At 36.9% G+C, this 15179-nt stretch overlaps 1 protein-coding gene across 1 annotated transcript in view; it reads right to left on the bottom strand.

The window, feature by feature from the left end:
• Window positions 1-15179, bottom strand: part of LOC122145671 (pyruvate carboxylase, mitochondrial-like) — a 188882-nt gene that overhangs the window by 135351 nt on the left and 38352 nt on the right. Inside the window, exon 8 of the mRNA XM_042760830.1 lies at window positions 9127-9245. Coding sequence (XP_042616764.1) covers window positions 9127-9245 — 119 coding nt within the window. The remainder of the gene's footprint in view (window positions 1-9126; window positions 9246-15179) is intronic.

Here is a 15179-nt window from a genome sequence, read left to right as displayed (position 1 = left end):
CACTTTATTTTCAAACAGCAAACTCATAATTAATGTCTGCCACTGCTATTGAGCTGAGACACCGAGCGAAAAGTTGAGAATGTGTGAGGTGTAGAATATCTAATGACCTACACGCCAAAAACGAGTGAGAGAGAGGTGTGTATAACGGAAGAAAAGATTGCTTTTCATTCACTGAGACACATGAAAGCCTGAAAAAAGCTAAAATACAGCTAAATGTTTCTTTGTCCCTCAAAGTATAAAATGAAGAAATTAATAATGAAGCTAAGCGAAAATGTAATGTGATGTATACTGTGATTATTTGAATAATCATGTAAATACATTATTATTATTATTATTATTGCCTTGCATGTTATTATAAGCCAGGATTAAAATTAGGCACTTTTATTCTGTAACAGGGGTCACAAATAAGGTCGAAGACCCCTGCAACAAGCAAATATCGCTTACTTATTCTCAATATAGATAGCGACTCGCCACAGGTCCAGGGTCAAGCATGTGCTGTTCAAATCGAAGAGGTCAGAGAGGACACGTGTCACTCAATACTGATCAAAGATCAGCAGGAATGTGTTAATGAGCCTTTAACACTGGGTAGACCTTGAGTGTCTGAAGCCACATCCTTCCCGCAAACAAACACAAATACACACCTCTGCATTTTCTGCATATCTGACCGAAAAGGTGTACACAATGTGCACACACTGATACAAAAGCACTTACTGTATATACAGAGGGGACAAATCCATATTACCTATAAGCCTACGTTTACCTCTATTTTCTAGCTCTTGTATTTCATCTGGGTTTCAACCTCAGCTTGCTGTTCACAGAAGCATTAATTATTGGCTTACTGCTTTTATCTGCCACCCCACATTCACGAGTCAAAAAACACATTCAGGAGATAATAGGATAATATATATTAATATATATATATATATATATATATATATATATATAACTCAAGCAAGAAATACAACAAGAAAAAGACAATAAGGCCAGCAGAGACACGCACAGAGAAAGTAGCAGCAATAGCAAAGGACTGTTATGAGATGAAGAAAATCACAAAATACTTCTGGACAAGAAAAAGTTCAACTACAGATTGCTCTTGATTTAAACGGAAAGCAATGTTGAAATATTTTTTAACTACAGTAACTTTACGGTGGGATCAAAAGTCTGAAATCACACTGAAAATCTGTGATTTTGTTCAGTTAAACCTGAAAAAAAAGGTTGTAGTGACATTAACATAAAACAAATAAGTAACATTATAACAATACTTCAAATTCTGTACTTTTAATTTCTCAGTCACTAACCAAATAATTAAATTTGTGGCATTTTTTTGGACCCTACTGTACCCTACACCTATCCTAAAGAGTGTAAATACTGTGGTACTTGCAAACATATCCAACATGTCCGATTCTGGCTCTACCAATGGTGTTAGTTAGGTGTGGGACTACCTGTTTCCAATTGGTTTAGTGACACAGGAATTATACACCTCAGCAGCTTTCATTAAGACCTTCAAATGCTAAATAAACAATGGTAGCACTATTTTTTTCTCTTGCCTTAAATGAAAAAAAAGAAAGAAAAGGAAAATCAAGGAGCAAAGAACATACAGAGAAAAGGGAGGAAAATATTAATTAGTCTCAGGAGATAAATAATGACAGATGTATATATTTGGGGTGGTTATTGACTATTTAAATATTCATATTTGCTGCTTATTATCAGCAAATGAAGGTCATAGATTGCAGGATCCTAAATAAAGGTTCCAGCTCATCTGCATTCTCATGAATATGCATGATAAAACCAAAGTAGTGTTAGTATCCCACTTAATATCTGAACTATTATGGTCAGAAGACATCAAAGAAAAACACCTAAAAGCCTCCTCAATAATAGAAAAAACACAGATACCCTCTGCAGAGAAGTGTGGTCTTGTGTGTTCTGGACTGAAAACTCTATCCAAGAAAGAAACATTTCCCGTATGTGCGCACACACACACCCACACACATACACATTTCAGGTTGTTGGCTACCGAAATGGCCCCTTGAGGAGACTGTTGAAAATTACATCAGACGTGGCTTTCAAAAATGAATACTATGTAAGAAAACTCAAGCTTTTATTTATTGTTTATAGATTTTTTGAAAGTTTTATTCATGGCTCATCCATCTTATCTGACCCTTACCATTCTCTGTCTCATATCCTCTGACTGAATGACAAAATCAAAAAAAAAAAAAAAAAACCCTTTATTAAAAGGTATGGTTGAAAGTCTGGAGGTTTTATTTGGTCAAAAATAGAGTAAAACAGTAATATTGTAAAATATATTAACAATTTTAAATAACTGTCTATCATTTTTAAAATATTTTTAAATGTAATTCCTCTTGAACTCTCGCTCCGTCCTAGGTGAGTGTCTGGAAGTATAAAAGGGCACCTGCTGAATACGTCACCAACTTTTGTTGTCTTCAGGAGCCGTATGCTTACAAGCAGTGCGTGTACTATGTCTGTGGAACCAGGTGAGCTTTTCAAGAAGTGTGTGTCTCCGTGTCAGAGGTTTTGACACCTGAGGAAATGCAGGACTTGTGCATTATATGCCTAGGTGAGGAGCATATGCATTCAGTGCTTAAGGGCTCCGAATGCATGCATTATGAAGGATTCACTATGCGGAAGCTCCGATCTCCAAAAGCACAATCTGTGATAGAGGTGATAGCCCTCCCAATGCTGGGAGTCCTTGAACATTCTCCCCCACTTCATCTCCTTGAGCCCTGCCTAGATAGTGCTGTCTCCCCTTTTAGGGTTTATAATTTAGACAGCCAACTGCTGATGGTTTTGGCAATGGCAGTGGTCCCTTTTCCTAGAGCCTAGCTATCTGAGAACTGCTATGTGCTATCTAGATTGTTCCCCTGCTTAAGGTTTTTAAGTAGCAGTCTCCTTGAGCCCTTACCTAGGTGGCACTGTCTCCCCTTTTTGGCTCGTAAGTAGACAGCCCACTCACTGTGGTCTGGGTAGTTTCAGCTGGTCCCCCATCTGGTAACCCCTTCCTAGGTACATAGCTAACTGTGGATAGCTATGTTCTAGCTCAGTGATTGCTCCCCTGCTTAGATATTTTAAGTAGTGGTCTCCTTGAGCCCTTGCCTAGACAGTGCCATCTCCCCAGCTAGGGTTGTAAGCAGATAGCCCACACAGATCAAGGCTTGCTGTATATGGTTTATTCTTGGTCTACAAGCCTTCATAAGACCCTTAGGATATAGCTATCTGAGCTGCAATCTCTTTAGCTCCTCTAAAAGCCTTCTAGTGTAGTCTCTTCAGTGGTCTTGTGTATAGCTATGTGGATAGTTGTGTTCTTAACTTGGTTGGGATGTTCCCTTTTATATTCCCTTTAATGTTCCCTTGTGAAATCGGGTTCAAATATTTTTGCCAGGGTATGTGAGCAGCCTGAGGCGTCAGTGGCTTAGCCCCTTTCTGAGGAAAGGCTTTGTGTATGTCTGTCACCTTCTTGGTAATCTCTCACCAAGTGAACAGGCACGAGCCTTTGCATGGCATAGTTGGCATTTCATTCCCCATAGTGCCCGCAGAAGACGCAGCTCAAGTACCGTAGAAGGGGAACATCTCGGGTTATGGATGTAACCATGGTTCCCCGAGAGGGAACGAGATGCTGTGTCCCCTTGCCATGCCTTCGGCCTGCCTGTTTACGTCTCCTTCAGACAACTAAGTTGGTGACTTATTCAGCAGGTGCCCTTTTATATTTAAAAATAATGGACCCTAAACTTTTCAACAATTTTGAACTTAAAGTCCGGTAAATGTACATTTGGACAGGTCTTCAAGATAGAGCAGATAAGTGAAAAGAAAGTGAAAACGTGCAAAGAAACCAGCACTTCAGTATCTTTATCAGAGCACAGCATGCAACTACAACAAAGCCCATTTCCAGCTCTTATCACACAGAGCAGGCCCCAGCACGGTGCTCCACCCTAAGGCTCATTATTCCAATCATTGTTTGATAATGCTCAGTGGGGCTCAGCATGGAGCACTGCTATGGGCCTCATACTGCACCTCAGGTCAGAGTGAATAGGCCTAAACATTGAGCTGCACTTGGAAGCACAGCTGATTGAACGCAGAGGCCGCAGCCTGTTGGCATTCTCAAATAGCTCTGCTGGATTTCATTTGCCTACAGTATGGTGTGTTGGGAAATATGATTAAAATCAGGTTCTATAAAAAGCAGAATGTAGATTTATTATTTTTTATTATTATTTATTTATTTATTTTTACAATTTGTTATGTGGTTCACACAATACTTAGAGTACATGTATTCAATACTCTTAGTGAGCACATCAGCAGCATGCACTAAACTGAGAATTATTTAGTCTTTGCTTTGATTCAAAATGCATTCAATGACCACCTAAAACTCAAACACTGGCAAAAATCTATGCAAGTATAAAACTGTTAAAAGCTATGTTAAGCTAAGAACAGTATTTATTCTTTATTTTTTTATTAGTAGTAGTATTAGTACTTTATCCGTTCCATTTAATATGGGCCATTGAAATTATTATAGAAACAAGAGACAAAAACTAATTGTACACATGTACATTTTAAGATAATATAAGAAAAAAATTTACATCCACATATTCGCAGATAATACCCTAAAAACAGCCTAGTAACCTTCATTCAACCACCCATAACACCCTTTCAACTACTGGTTGACTGATTGGATTTTTTGATGGCCAATGCAATATATAAGAGATCAAAGTGGCCAGTGGCTGATCAGCGATATAAAACAGATATAAAAGATATCCTACTATTTAATTTAAAGATAGTAAATACCACATGCATAATTTTTGCAATTAAATTTATATTGACTTTACATAACATTTTCTAAAATAGTTAATCGATTAAAAAAATAAAATAAAAACTAAACATCAAGTTTTGTTAATATACACTAAAATGCTCATAAAATATAGCATTTTATGACAAACTTGAAAATGGCTGAAGCCCAAAATTGCCAACATGAGAAAATTGAATTTGCTATGCTGCACCGAATTTTTGTGCTACCAATCTTTTGGCCACACTGAGAAAAAAAATTACATTTTTGTAATCTCTTGACCAGTAGGAGGCTGTGTTGAAATAAAAACAAAAAAGCAAAAAAGAAAAGATAAGAGCAGCAGTCTAATGGTTTGCAGTTGCAGGTGGAGTTGGAGTTGTAAGTAAAGTTCACCCCATAGACTTACTGAGATTCTGCTCTGTCATCATTGTGTCCTTCAGTAAGGCTGATAAACTGACTGCTCTAGGGGAACCGTTTCTGCAATTAGTGTACTTGGATGACAAATGGCAAATAACACACACACACACACACACACACACACACACACACACACACACACACACACACACACACACACACACACACACACACACACACACACACACACACACACACACAGAGCCATAAAGACCCTGATCACACCATACATGAGTCAATCGTTTAAGCTTAAAAGGCAACACCTCTGTTTATTGTAGAGCATGTTTTTAGAAGAAAAAAAAATGGACAAAAATACAAATAAAAACAGCAAACGGTAATGCTACAGCACAGAGCTACGTCCACCAGGAGCCATTACATTTAATGAAATCCTTCTTTGCAATGCCCTAAGCACATACTGTAAAGCTAGTGGCTACTGTTCTAACAGACTTTAAAGGAAATACAATCCCATTAGGGTTTCCATTTATATCCTGATATAAGAATAACATCATTTGTCCAACTGCACAGCAGAGATCAGGGGGATCAGCACAGAAGAGTGTCTGAGGTTTTATTATTATTATTATTATTATTATTATTATTATTATTTATTTTTTTTATTTTGTGTGTGTGTGTGTGTGTGTGTGTGTGTGTGTGTGTGTGTGTGTGTGTGTGTGTGTGTGTGTTTGCTTATAATTTCTGTGCTTGGATTTATAATGCTAGAGCAAGAGTTGGGTGAGGGAAGGCAAGGATCAATATGAACTGGAAGACCCTCAAAAGAGCAACCAATCAGAATCAGAGAAGAGAAGAGAGACTCAAAAATGAAAAATCTCAATGGAGCATTTCCCTCTTTACAAACATAAAGAGGAGAATGTATATCTAATCCAGCCAATCACATCACAAGAACATGCATCTACATAAACAGCTGCTTACTTCAATCCTGCAACAGAAATATAAAAACCAACCCATAAGAATGGACAGGAAAAAACTGACAAGACAGATGAGAAAGAGGAGTCTAATAGAAGCAACAGAGGATGAGAGAGAACAGACATGACAGAAAGAAGTGGTTGGACAGAAGGATAGGGAAATAAAGAAATGGAAGAAAAACATGAAGGAGACTGCAAGAAGAGGAAAGGTTAAGGGAAAGGCTGTGAACTAAATCACAGAGATTGATAAGGGTATTAGTGTCAGAAAGAAAGGTGAAATAGGTTTTCTGGTCCTGGGTCACCAAAACCCTCACTCACTTCTGACTTTAGCATTTCTAAAACCTTATTTCTCTTAGTTTATCCTTGCTTCTGTGCCCTCTTCTTCTGTCTCAAACAGCACAACCCAAAATAAAGATCTACTGCAGCAATTTGGAGTCTTTGTTGAACAGTCATTACTCAATATGTGGTGGGCTGCCCTGAACACACACAAATCTTCCTGCACACACACAAACACTATTACAACACATAACACTTCCACAGGGTAAACACAAAACCCTTGGCCATATTTCACTCCAAAATCAAAAGAAGTATAATACAATATGAAGTTAGGTCCATCAGGATTTCTATACATTATTTTTATGACAATTCTTAATAAAAAATAAAAAAGTTTGTGATATAAAGTCTGAGATTTCAGTACAAATTCAAACTAGGGAGTCATTATACATCAGTACTGATGATAACCGTGATATTTAAAAAATGAAATCCACATTCATTCTATAGCATACTATAAATATATCTATACTACAGTATATACTACATCTTATTTTATCGTAAATAAAAGCAGAAACAAAAATAGATAAATAAATACAAATAAAAATGTAAAAATAAACAACAAATAAACAGAACAGAACATAAAAGAAAAAAAAAAAGTCTTCCCCTATCAAGACCAAATTTCCATTTATTTCATTATAATAAGCATGTGAAAAGGAAATTACAGTGTTTGTATGAAATCAAAAACACACAGTCACACTTTACTGTATGACAAACAGAAACCGCTAAGAATGGACCACATTAGTGTATAAAATGTAATATATTTTTAATCTTTCACACACACACACACACACACACACACACACACACACACACACACACACACACACACACACACACACACACACACACACACACACACACATTTACTTTTTTTAGCTATCTAAATAGGGACATTCCATAGGTATAATGGTTTTTATACTGTCCCACAACAACCCTACACCTAAACCTACCCTTTACAGAAAATGTTCTGCATTTTTACAATTAAAAAACCCCAAAAACGTTTACTTTATCCTTACAGAAAACTTTATTTTTATATGAGGTTTTCAAATAAGGGAGGTTTTTGGAGATTTTGACAGGTTGAGCTCACTTTTGGGTTCAAATTTTTCCCCAGAATATGATTATTACAGACCATCTATATTTCCCCATGCAAAAGAGGCAGTATAATATCCATACAAATGACAGACTAATACTCATTATATATTTCAGTAAATACTCTGCAAATCTAAGATGGCAGCACACGCAATAAGAGCCAATTCAAAGCAGCACTGTCAACTACACTTGACAACTGTGATATCTATAATGTATGAGTCTCCATTTCTGTGGTGAGGAATTTGTGCTGAAAAACACAAAGATGTGTTTGTGCGTGTGTATGTGTGTTGAGGAAGAATGAAAGGAACACTATCAATCATTTGACTCATCAGTGCGTTAATGTCTGTGTGCTTGTCAGCATGTGTGTGTGCTTATGCGATGAGATCAGGCTCATCTCTATGTCATTATGGAGCAGCTCATAGGTTATCTGGGGAGGTGAGAGCTATTTATAACGCCTTTTTCCTTCCTCTCTCTCACACTCTTTTTCTTTCATGCACATGCTGTTCCTAACACATGTTCTCTCTCGTTCTCTCTTCCTACTATCTCTCACTCCCCTTGACCAACCTCTCAAGGTTGGGTGGCAGACAAGCATTTATTCTAGACACTGTACATTGATAGTCTGCAAACACATATACCTACGTATGGATAAAGATTCACATGCATGCTGCATGTCCTCACACTGGTAATATTTTGGCCTACACATTAATTGTGGAACTAATAGGGCACATACATCAAATAACCCATCAAAAACAGTCGACACATCAATTACTTCAGACTTTCTTCAGACACCAATTTATGATTCACTACTTTAAGGAATCACATTCACATGAACTGGACATACAAAATCTCCCCCAGGACTACCTGACCACTAAATTAGTACTGCACTCTCTTAGTACTGTACAAGCACTACTAGATTTGCTGGTCCAAAGTGACCTATACCTACTGTACAGTTTGACCTACTGCAGTGGTTAAACCTTTTTAATGTTTTTGACCTTTTTGACTTATTGACAAAGGTCCACCATTGTCTACAACATATTTAAACACACCTTAGGACTATTTATTTATTTAATGCACTTTAAATGTATGGAAACTCCTTGTAAATAAATAAATAAATAAATCAATAAATAAAAATTTATGTAAATCCTGCTGTCAGCTATCGGATTGACTTGAAAACCCTGATTGCTACTGTGAATGCAATTATTGCATTTGTATATTTGCACACAAGTGCTCTTCAGTGCTTGTCTGTTTAAGTAATTGCAGTGTACATGTTTATGCTTTCTTAGAATTCGCCTTGATAAAAAAAGCATCTAATAGAATATAATAGAAAAAGTAACTGTAATATCCTTCAGACATTCTGATTCAGAGAAAGGACTGGAGCATATACACACAAATATCTGATGCGTTTTTGATTTGCAATTTGCAATTCATTTAACGCTTAACATATGCCAAGTTAACATTTTGGAAAATTGCTCAAAACAAGCTATAAATGTAGCAAAAAGCTATTCAATCTTCAACATCATTGGGAGTTTATTTACTGTGCAACTTGCAAATGTCATTACATATTTGGTCACTCACTCAGTGATTTCCTCAGTAACCGTGTGCTCCACCTGTAGACGGGAGTTCACCTCGATGAAGTAGTGTTTTCCATGTTTGTCCACCAGGAACTCCACTGTGCCTGCATTCTCATAACCCACCTATGGAAAATATTTAAGAGTTGTAGTGTTAGCACAAAACATAAATAAATAAATACAAAAAATATACCTCTTAGCATGTGAGCTTATGTTGTTTATGGACCACTTTAAACATCCTTAACACACACAGCTCTACTAAAATTAGGTGTGTTGTAAGTGAACAACTAGTTGAGTACCTCATAAGTCTCTAGTTGACGAATGGGCAGTTTCTGTCCTGCAGAGTTTAGTTCCATCCTTAATCAAACGCACTTGCCTGTAATTTTAAAGCAATCCTAAAGACATACAGTAGGTTAGATGTTTCTGTGTTAGGTGTGTTTGATTAGGAACAGAGGAGCTAAACTCTGCAGAACAGTTATCCTCCGGGACCAGAGTTGCCTATATCTGATGTAGTTCACACTGCACTGTGCTTTGGAAGACATCCAGTAAAATGGGTTGCCAAGTTAAAGGGGTCATATGATGCTGCTAAAAAGAACATTATTTTGTGTATTTGGTGTAATGAAATGTGTTTATGCGGTTTAAGGTTAAAAAAAAAACACATTATTTTCCACATACTGTACATTATTGTTTCTCCTCTATGCCCCGCCTTCTGAAACACGTCGATTTTTACAAGGCTCATCAGTCTGAAAAGCTAAAGCTAAAGCTTGATTGGCCGAATGCATCAAGCGTGTGACGGAAATGTTATGCCCCTTAATATATTGTGATGCCCTGTCCGGCCGGAGCGACGAGACATAAACATAAAAACCATTATAAACATGATTTATACATGACTTCTAGTCATGTCCTTTTTTGGAAGGCAAAAACAAAGTAGTTTCACTTTCTCAACAAAACAGCATCACAAACCACGGCTTTGAGTGAGCGGAGGCCTAGAATGAGCCACAGCCTACAGTGAGCAGAGTGAGTGAGCAGAGGCAGGGGCAGGCTTGAGAATGGCGCGGCCGGTGGATTCAACAAAGAAGCTTACAGCAACCACATGTGCAAACCCTGGCTGGAAAGCCAATCCAGCGATCCACAGTACAAAGTTGATGTATTTCCTCAGCAACCAGCACAAATGAGCTCTAGGCATGACGAAGCGGATATAGTCCTCTTTTGGAAGGCCAAACAAAGTAGTTTCGCTTTCACAGTGAAACACACAGCATCTATACGATATGGCGGTGGCGGCAACAACAGTACTACAACGATAATAAAAGGTACGCCTTCTTTCTTTGCATGAACATCTGAGCAGCGTTATGCAAATCTTCCCACATAGTGACATAGAGATGTGGGGGCGTGTTAGAATGAGCCATTTTAGGGGGGTGTGGACGAGTATTAACTTTTATAAAGAATATCTCTTTGGATTTGAGACTTTAGGCAACTTTACAGATCTTGCACCAAGAGCTTGTAACACTCCAAAGAGAAAGGAAAAATTTAAATTGCATCATATGACCCCTTTAAGACATGATACAAGAACCCAAGAGATCAGCTCCACAGCATGCAATAATCAAAAATTGCTTTCTGTTAGAAACTAGAAATAGTGGTAACAATGTCAGATATTTTGGTATGGAAATTATGAGAAGATAAGTAAGTTTGAGAACTTTATTTACGTGTTCCGGTATCTCCTGGGGCTTCTGCTTGAGCTCCCAGTGGAATGACAATTTGAACCTAACATGACGAGCAGAGATTTAGTTTAAAAAGCCCAAACTTTCCCTCTTAAATCTCTCAAGCTTGTAGAAAAAAAAAAAAAAAAAAAAAAAAAACACTCAGGTGATTGGTTAATTCTGCTGAACAGCATGGTGCCAGTGGAAGGAAGCAAAGAGGCTTCTGGTAAAAGCCATGAAAACAGCAGGACTGCTGGTCTTGACACCAGCCAAAAACACAACTGATACAGCAGGAGATGTGTATGATATATTGAGACAGACATCCTATGTGAGATGAAGACAGTCTCATGTTAAACATAAGAGACGAAAACAGAAGAAGAAGACAAAGATACACTTCTTCTAAATTCTGCAACTCTCTTCTCTTTTTCTGGTGTCTTCTCTATCATAAACACTCATTCAGGCTACCTGGATACAATGAAGGTATTGAAGATAATCCGGTGCAAAAATTCACTGTAATCTGATCCAATTTATCCCCACAATTCAGCGTTGCCTAATCCCACATTGCAATGAGCTTGCCAAAAGCAGACGCTCACCCACACAAACAACACAAACACAAATATACACACACAAATATAATTTCAAACATAGCTTTGTAAACTAACTCAGACTTATTACAATATTTACCACATATACATGGACATAAATCTACACTTTTAGATGCTTTACACAAGCAAACAGACTTTTTTAACTGTTGTGATGCTGATTTGACAAAATTAATTCACTCTTTTACTCAGCTCCCGCCCTTTTTCCATTCATCCCTCTTTCCCGCATCCCTCCATACCCCATGTCAATCGTGCCAGGAGGATTTCAGGCTTTTTAATCTTAACTGAATGGCATGACCATGAGGAGAGGGTTCAAACTGATGTCAGCTAAACCACTAGAGAGGGAGAGAGAGAGAAAAGTGAATAAATCAATGAAAAAACATATGGGTGACTGAACAAACAAATAAATCAATGAATTAATTAAAAAAATGAATGAATGAATGAATGAATTCTGGAAGTCTTAGGGTAAAATTACAATGTTTTCTTTCTTTGTTCTTCATGCAGAAAACAAATCTATCATTTTTTGTAAATTTTCAGGGTGCTGAATTTGAAAACTGTTTCTCCATACATAGATTAAACTGCACCCACAAAGTGATTTATCAAGCCTGAATGTCACTTCAGAACCTGCAACTGCATGTACAAATTGATACCACTGGAAGGCAGGAAGTGATCTGATGCATGTGCATACACATGTGTCTACTGTCATTGTGGCAAAATGGAAAATTATGAGCATATGTAGATTTACCCAATGCTGACGCACTAATATGACATGATTTTTTTTTTTTTCATAAGCAATTTATTTATAAGGGTTTCATGTAAAATTATGTATATATTCATTTAATTAAATATACTATACTATTCATTTAATTCATTTAATTAAATATAGTATAACTGGCTTAGATAAAAAAAAATGCATATAACACATGCATATTTATACAATAAATCATATTATATTAATCTATTATTCTATACATTAATAGACATCATATAAATGGACATTCTTGAGTCATACATCAGAGTTAAATTACGCTGTAAAATCAATCCAAACTCAAACTAAACAACAACAAAACCTAGACATGTCACAGCTAGAGAAACATACAAATTTACACCAGTGGTTCTCAATCTTTTTGACTCCAAGGCTCCCCTTTATCTATATAAGAAAATATTTAAAGGCAATCCTAAGATAATATGTACCTCAGACTTCCGTTCTAATAAAAATATATATAAAACAAATATGGTGAGAGTTAAATGTTCTACTTTTAGTATATGTTTTCGTATTTTAAAAAAGATTATGGGTTCTCATGCAATGCTTGAAGGTTACACAAATTCAACAGAGGTTTCCTGACTTTCCATATCAGGACTGAGATTTCTCCAGATTCCCTAAATATTTTCACATTAGTCTTTTTTTCTTTTTTTTTTTTTCTTTTTTCTTTTTTAACCCATTCACTATATTCTCTCCTATTGTGAAATGTTTAAAAAAACGTTTACTTGTGGTGCTCTTCCACTGCATGGTACGGTTTGGTACAGTTCACTTTTGAGGTTATTGCCACTGGGTACAGTACCTGGTACCTGGTACTTTTTTTTAGTAAAACCTCGGTTGAAGTTCCAAGTGGACCGCACCGTTACCAAAACATGATGTGTAAACTGTGCTGATCACTGATTGGCCGGAGCGAATCGTCACTACCTGCGTCACTGAACTTGCGACACGAACACAACAGAACTGCTAGATTTAAATTAGCACAGCCAGTGAAGGATCGAACGCAACTGTTTTGAATGAGCGCTCCTTTTTTAACATCCAAAAAAATAGCTGTTTTGTTGTCTGTTGAGGAAGTACAGACATTTCCTTCATTGATAGCAGAGGAGCGGATAAAGCAAGATCTTGATAAGGGGTGATGTGGAATGAAAAAGTTTTTCACGAGTCGCAGCAGTAGAGGCGGCGCAACTATAATGACATGAATAATCCTGCCCACTCTAAAGCGGCAATAAACTGCAGTGGAAATGCAAACCGAGCCATCCCGTGCCGAGCCGTGCTGAGATGAGTCGTACCACACAGTGGAAAAGCACCACTTGATAATCTTTTCACTTTTATTTTACCGCTGTCTCAAATTTTCAGCCATCAAAATTTTAATTTGTTTATTTACAGACTGCAATAAGGCTTGTAAGTGAAAACACTGGAAATCATTTCTTTGTAGTTTTGTCAGTTAAATAAAGGTTAAAGAGAATTACAAATCACATGTTCTTGTTTTTATTACATTTTACGAAATGTTCAAACTTTTTTTGGAAAAGGGGTTGTACTTTATCCCCCAATGAATGCTAACGGATGCTACTGACCTCCTTGACCTGAATACGCTAAACTATATTCCGCTACTTTCCTTTATGATCCAGTGTCAAATAGGCAGGTTATAACGAGTACCATAATGAGGGGCAGGATTAAAGGACAGATGGTGAAGAGAAGAGTGGGGGGTGGGGAGAGAGAGAGAGAGAGAGAGAGAGCGAGACAGAGAGAGAGAAAGAGAGAGAGATGCAATCAGTGTCTTTTTGATCAGACTTGTTTATGGTGACATGTGTGATTATAATCGGCTCTCAAGTGGCTGCTATGGCGACCATTCACCTACAGATATGACCCAGAATATGCCAATGAGAAAATCGTAATTGGGTGCAAAGATGAAGGATAGACACAGATGTGAATACATGAGGAGACTAAATGGAGAAGTACAAAACCACTATGGTTATTAGAACTCATCACTGTTCAATCATAACCGGCAGCATGTCAGAGCTCCAGATGTGCTCAGCCTCAACCCACTGCTTTAGTGACATCTAGAGAACGCTTTATGTTATGAACTAATGAAAATATTTAACTGAGTGTAAGAAAGTATAATAAACAAGACAAGTTTAAATAAAACTTCTTATTATGAGGATCTGCTTTACTGTTATAGATTTTATATCACAGTGTTTCAGACAATAAAGCAGATGGAAGATTTCCTGTTCAGAAAACATTACACAAACACAGCCTTTCATACACTACAATGAGCATTCTACTCATTGCAAAAGCACAATATTGGGAAAATCACTGGGGTCATCCCCTCCTTCAATTAATCCGGAACTGGACCAAAGAGGGAAGGAAGAAAATAATATGTTTGACTACTTTGAAGAATTAAGACACTGATTATGATTCAGAGCCTAAAAAAATGATCTATCTATCTATCTATCTATCTATCTATCTATCTATCTATCTATCTATATATATATATATATATATATATATATATATATATATATATATATATATAAACTTTACTACAAGAGTAAACAAATGAGTGCTGGAGTAAATGAGTGCATCAGTGAGTGAATCAGTCTGTGATGAGTGAATGAGTCTGTTAGTGAGTGAGTGAGTGAGTGAGTGAGTGAGTGAGTGAGTGAGTGATTGAGTTTGAGTGATTAAATGAATCAGTGATTGAACAAATCAGTGAGTGAGTAAATCAGTGAGCCAATCTGCATAGTTATGCAATACTCTTTGTAGTATAAATAGTTTAGAGTTGTGTGTTCACACTTAAAATTCTCAAAAATACCTCCAAATACCTAGATGATGTATTTAATTAACAGAAAAAAGACAGTGTAAATTGTTGGACACTTCATACACTCAGCTGTCAAGATTTCCTTAAGTAGTGGAAAGGGAGGGGCTGTCAGACTGTGCATAGTTTTTAGTGCATGTCATTTGGGACTAACTATAAGTGAGTGAGTCAGTAAAAGAGTGAATCAAT

The sequence above is a fragment of the Cyprinus carpio genome, chromosome A7 (genome assembly GCF_018340385.1).
Source record: "Cyprinus carpio isolate SPL01 chromosome A7, ASM1834038v1, whole genome shotgun sequence".
NCBI lineage: Eukaryota > Metazoa > Chordata > Actinopteri > Cypriniformes > Cyprinidae > Cyprinus > Cyprinus carpio.
This window is presented reverse-complemented; position numbering and strand designations above follow the sequence as displayed.